The sequence below is a fragment of the Chiloscyllium plagiosum genome, chromosome 33 (assembly GCF_004010195.1).
Source record: "Chiloscyllium plagiosum isolate BGI_BamShark_2017 chromosome 33, ASM401019v2, whole genome shotgun sequence".
In the NCBI taxonomy this organism is placed as follows: Eukaryota; Metazoa; Chordata; class Chondrichthyes; order Orectolobiformes; family Hemiscylliidae; genus Chiloscyllium; species Chiloscyllium plagiosum.
The window spans coordinates 13,503,447-13,509,459 of NC_057742.1; the positions used below are offsets into that span (position 1 = coordinate 13,503,447).

The 6,013-nt window shown below is 40.1% G+C and overlaps 1 protein-coding gene across 1 annotated transcript in view; it reads right to left on the bottom strand.

The window, feature by feature from the left end:
- Positions 1 to 2,118: 2,118 nt before the first annotated feature.
- plcl5 (phospholipase C like 5) overlaps positions 2,119 to 6,013 on the bottom strand; it is a 227,926-nt gene continuing 224,031 nt past the window's right edge. The window contains exon 6 of the mRNA XM_043674966.1: positions 2,119 to 3,867. Coding sequence (XP_043530901.1) covers positions 3,682 to 3,867 — 186 coding nt within the window. The 3' untranslated portion in view covers positions 2,119 to 3,681. The remainder of the gene's footprint in view (positions 3,868 to 6,013) is intronic.

Consider the following 6,013-nt stretch of genomic DNA (forward strand, 5'->3'; position numbering starts at 1 on the left):
CTTTGAAAAACACTTGAAAAGACACATTGGGAAAGAAAGACACAACTGTGCCAATCTTCTCGACTGCAAATCTTATGCTGAACTCTTGAAGGTGGAAGCTAGTAAGGAATCCCATCTTGAGATTTCAAGATTATTGATGATTGGAAGTATCATTACAGAAATGTGGTTCCACCATGTCACAGTAACCAGGAGTGATGAATAACAGGACCTATCAAAGGTACCTTTAGATAAATAAACTCTATACAGGCTGTGGTTAGCGCAGGTTCACTATCCAGAAGAATCCATATTCACAGCTCAGTCTAGAACCTTCTGCAGATTGAATGACTGTGAAGCTGAAATGAAAAATAGCATTAAGTCATCATGTCATCTATAGAAATTCAAAGCAGGAAAGTTATAATGTTGCATCCAGAAGATGCTGTACAAATAAAAGAGGTAGTATTCAAAATCCTAAAATATATTAATAAATGGTTAATCTGATAGCTTTTCATCGACTACTATCATAGAAACGTGCACCATAAATGATGGCCATTCTGCTTGTTGTAAAGACTGTGTCTATTTATTTTTGTCATTTTAAAAACTGGTGACTTAAATGAGAAAGAACAGTTTGTAAAAATCAGTGTTTGAAAGAGTGGCTGTAATTTTAAAAGCAAGAAATCCGATTCCCAAGGTAGACATTGTAATCAACTGTTTGAACAAGCAGCAATGGACATTCAGTTTGCAAATAATCTGGATCTGAGGGAGTGTACTGCTGCTGTTCTTGTTGACAACAAGAGATTGATTGGTTCTCAGGAGACTGAGCAGCTTGGAGCTGGAAACAAGTTACAAAGACCTGGGATTTGGGGGGGGGGGGAGGGGGTGAGAGAGATGGAAAGAAGTGTGTTGATCTTCTTGCAGCCCAGAAGCTGCTTGTTCTCTGCTGTCAGAAACTCAGTGTAAACATGAAGAAAACCAGTTACCTACCTTGTAGCAGTCGCTGTGAGCTGGGACTTTTGAATCAATAAATCAGAGACATTTTCTAAGTGACCCGGTCACTCTGTACTTCTTACAACCAGTGGAAGCACCCAGAGGAAGACAACAGAATACCAAGGGCCTGACCAACTGATGAAGGATCATTTCAACATCAGAACTGAGAAGTAAAGGTCACTGAGCTGACTTGCCAGTTTTTCTTCCTTTGCCAATAATCTAGTTTCCCTCTTTGTTCATGTGTGTGTGTGTGTGTCTGTGTGTGTGTGTAAGGGGGAGTTCATAGGGGAGTTGAGTTTTAGTTAGTAATGTTACATGCTAATGATGCCTTTATATCTGTTTACCTGTAGCTATAGTCTAATTATTTACAATAGAGAAAAATTCTTTGAACAAATACAGAAACCTGGCTTTCTATCAGCCGTGGTAAGAAAGGTAAATTGGGGCACTGTGCATACTTGTAAAAGGAAAAAAATAATATTTTAACATTTGGGGTGACTCCACGGGGTTTAATTTACAGCATGCTACCTTATAGGAGCATAATGTTATCACATAATGTTATCATGGAGGTATCTTTAACAGCAGTTGTGCTTAGTCCCACATCCCCATTTGCAACCTTGAAAGTCTCTCAATCCCAAGTGCCTGCCAAACTGTCCTTTAAAATTAATTACAGAAGTAACTTCCACCACCTTTCAGTTTAAACAGCCCTGATCTTGACAAAAGAGTGAAAAACAATCTGCTTGTTTATTCTCTGGATTGATTGCCAATGATTTTAAAGTCATGAATTCTGAGTTGTTGGTCCATAACAGTCCTTACTTAGGCAAAAACCAGTTAAGAGATTGGAATAGTAAATTATATAAGATTCACAGCATACAAAAAAAGAGCACTCAGCATAACCAGTCTTGTGTCCTCTCCCATCCTTTCAATCTAAATCTACCATCATGACTCCCATTCTCTTTTCTCCCATGGTTTAATCAACCTGTTTGAACATGCTGTGATATACCTCTGGGACAAGTGGGGCTTGAACATGGATCTTCTAGCTCAGAAATAGGTTCACTACCACTGCACCTCCCTTTTCCCTTGCATGCTTGTCTAGAATCCCCTTAGATGCTGATATACAATTCACTTCAACCAGTGGGAGTGAGTTACACATTCTTGTCATGTTGGGCAAAGATGTTTATTCACTCAAAAATTCGAAAGATTTCTCACATGGCTGGCATTTTGTAACCTGCAATTTCTATTCCATTAGAGAAAAAAATCATTTTTAATCACAGCACAGTTGGCTGCATCAGTGAATGCATGGCAATCACTCATTTTCAACCAATTCCTTCTGTTCGCGCTGAATTGTGCCAAGTATTACACTCCATATAGCTGGAAGAACAGTTACTTTATTTATAATGCTTTTTCTTTAATAGCAGCATAATGACATCACTGGAAAACTCAACAAAAAACTAAAATACTAAAATAAAATTCTTCTGCCCATCTTCTTTATACATGGGTGGTCAAATGCTACCGCTGTATCAAGTCCAGAGGTATCTACCAGCATTGTAGTTCATTAGTTTTAAAGGTCATGACTATTAACGTGCCTGAAATGACTCCTGCTAAGGTGGTAAATGACTTTCATTCACTCCTGCTCAGCAGCTGAAGTAAACAGGCAAACGAGATTTCAGAAAGCATTTATGTCAAAATTCAGAATGAGAAACATAAATATTATTTTGCATGGCTTTATTACACAGATGCACATTACTGGGTGGGTGGAAATGAGATTCCTTATAACTGTCTAGTCACAATAACCGGAATTGAGACAGTGATTTGGATCTGACGAGTGCCTTTGAAGTGAAACTGAAATGGGAGCACAGTGACTGATTTACAGTGGAGGCACGCATTGTTCCTCTCCACTGAAATAATGATTGCTTTGCATTGCTGGTGATAAAAAAGGAGCTCGATTTCCAATCTCAGATTCGAACTGAGATAAACATCGGTGGGAATGTGGCACACATGGTTGACCTACAATAAAGCTTCCAGATACATTTTGTTACATCGTTTGGGCTGGATTGTCACCCATCCCGAGCCAATAGCTGAAAACGTAACATGATAACATAAGATTTCTCAATCATACCTGCTTACTGAAATATTCCTGGAAAGTATCCAGAATATTATGGGGCCTTTGACCTCCAGCAGACCTGCTGCTCCAAGTGTCGCTAAGTGTCCATCCAGAGACAGTACCCCAGCTTCCATGTAACAGTATTTCACTAAAATGCAACTATTCAACATTGACATTTATTGATGCTATGGACTTTTGTTTCCCCTTGGTTTCTATAGAGAAAGAGCTAGCTTCCACTTAGCCAGTGTCCACAGTGGCACAATTAAGATTAAGAGCTCACTGCATGTGGAAGGAACTACAGGCTTATATTCAAGTCCTGCCATTATAACTACGCCGAGAGCAACTTGGGGAGCCACACATTGACTTGGGTGTGCTGTCATTGATACAACTAAGAGACTAGCACTGCTCTCAAGCACTGAGTCGTGGTGACTCCCAAAAGCAGCACCACTGCAGAGTACATGGCCTTGTGTCTAGGATGAAATGTTATTAAGGCTACTGTCAAATCCAATACATGTCTAACAAAATCACCTGTCAGTGGCTGAGAGGGCTCAAGCAAGAATGTGAACGTGTAAGTGTGTATTATTTACAATTTCCTATCATTTCCATGTCCGTTGGGGTCAGCAAGACCCATTGTCACTTGTATTTTCACTTTCAGGAATGCTCTCCAGAATCCCCTTTGTTCTGAACAGGTCTGGAGACATTGAGCCATTCTTACTGATGCCACAAGACTGTGCTGCATAGTGGATCTGTCTCAGGTTATCCAACGCCTCATTTTTTGCATGCTTCAGGAGATCTGCTTGACCCTGAATTAGACAAAAACACATGGTGGTTACTCACACAAAGTACCAGCTCTGTTAATATCCCTCCCACCTGCCACAGCAGAGTCAATGCACAGTGTAACAAATACCCAGGACTAATCAAGCAGTACTGAAACAGAAATTGTTGGAGAGACTCAGCAGGTCTTGCAGCATCTGTAGAGAGAGAAACAGAGTTAACTTTGAGTCAAATATGACTTCCTCAGAATTGAAAAAGTTCTGAAGAAGTCATATTGGTCTCGAAACATTTTATGTAGTATTTTATTTTTATTTTATTATTCGAATGGTAATGACCCGGAATGCACTGCTAGGTAGAAGTTGAAATGAGGAACAATTTCAAAAGGAAATGGAATGGATGCTTGAAGGAAATAAATTTTCAAGGACACAGTGATAGAGCAGGGAAATGAGAATGATCTGACTGCTCTAGAGAGAGCTGTCATGGAATAGATGAATGGCCCACTGCATCATAATGACTTTTTGCGTGGAATGCTCCCTCCCCATCTCCCCTGGTTGGAAATGGTGAGAAGCAGGAATAATTGGCCACGGTCAAAAACTGACCTCCTCCTTGTCACCCCTGCAATTAAACGCTGGGTGACAAGACCCATAGGCGATTACCTAGACTTGCCAGCAATCAAATGGTGTCAATTAAAGTTTTCAAATGGTCAATTAATGGCCACTTAAGGGCCTCTATTTGACACCACCCAATTACCTGTCTCTCCAGTGGGCAAGATAGGTCATTAATTTCTTGACTGGATAGCAAGAAAACTTATCTGTCTGTTGGTGGGCGGTCCTCCAATTATCCCAGTCTGGACGTGGTCAGAAACATGGATCATGGGTGAAGGGGTGGCTTGATGACAAGGAGAATAAACAGCTAGATTTGTTCTGTTCATTCCATGGGATATGGGTGTCGCTGCCAGGCCAGCGTTTATTCCCTAACTAGGAGATAAGAGGCAGCCATATTACTGCAGGTTTGGAGTTAAACATAGTTCACACCAGGTAAGAATGACAGATTTCCTTCCATAACAGGAAAGAAAGTGATACAGATTGGTTTCTACAACAATAGTTATATGGCTACTATTAATGTAACTAATACTAGTCACTACTGGACTAGCATTTTACTCCAGATTTTCATCGGATTCAAATTTCATCAAGTGCCAGAACATTAGCCTGAGGTTCTGGGTCACTAGTCAATAATGTTACCACAATGCCACCATCTATGATGTCTGTCTCTAGGACCACCATGCTATTTCATTGCTGCCGACTGACCTGTTCTTGTTGTATTTATTGCAGCACTGTGTGTTTAATGACTTGGTTTTATTCTATATTGAAATCAATCTTTGTTTGCAATATTTTATCACCTGGCTTATCTTAAGCACTAAGGTTTCCTCTTGCTACTTTAAACAGGGAGTTAGAGCACAGGAAACAACCAAGGAACCATGCTTCCCACATCCTCCCTAATTTTAGTGTGCAGGCAGGAGGTCAGAATCAAAATATGTGTTTGCTTATGTGGTTGTGTGTGAGTGTTTGTGAGTATGTGTGTTTGTGTGAGTATTTGCATGTGTGCTTGAGTATGTGTGTTTGTGTTTGTGTCTGTGTGATTGTGTGTTTGCGTAAATGTTTGCATGTGTGTGTGTGCACATGTCATCCTGGTGACAGGCCTCCTCCGTCCTCTCCAATGATGACCTTTAGTCCTTGAGTGTCACATTACCTCACTGATCTTGAATTTTACCTTGTCCTTGAAGCAGGAAGGAGTTCATTTTGTGACTATTTTTATACATGTCATCACATCCTCACTTCAAAGTTGCAAACTTACAATATATTTTCGGCACCTGACAACTATGGGAGGGTTAAGGCATTTACAGCAAGTAGTAAATTTCAACCTTGATAGGACACTGCTCTCATGCAGTATGTACTGTAAGATCAGGGGTTTAATGTCATACATGCCCTTTGCATTAACCTTCTTGTCATCAATTTCCATAAAAGGGAAACAAAAGTCAAGCTTGTTTGGTACTGAGTGACATAGACGAGATATGTGGGGCACTTGACAGATTAAATTTGGAAAGGTTGGGGATTGTGTGTGTGTTTGTGCATGTATGTTTGTGTGTGTGTTTGTGTATGTATGTTTGTGTATATA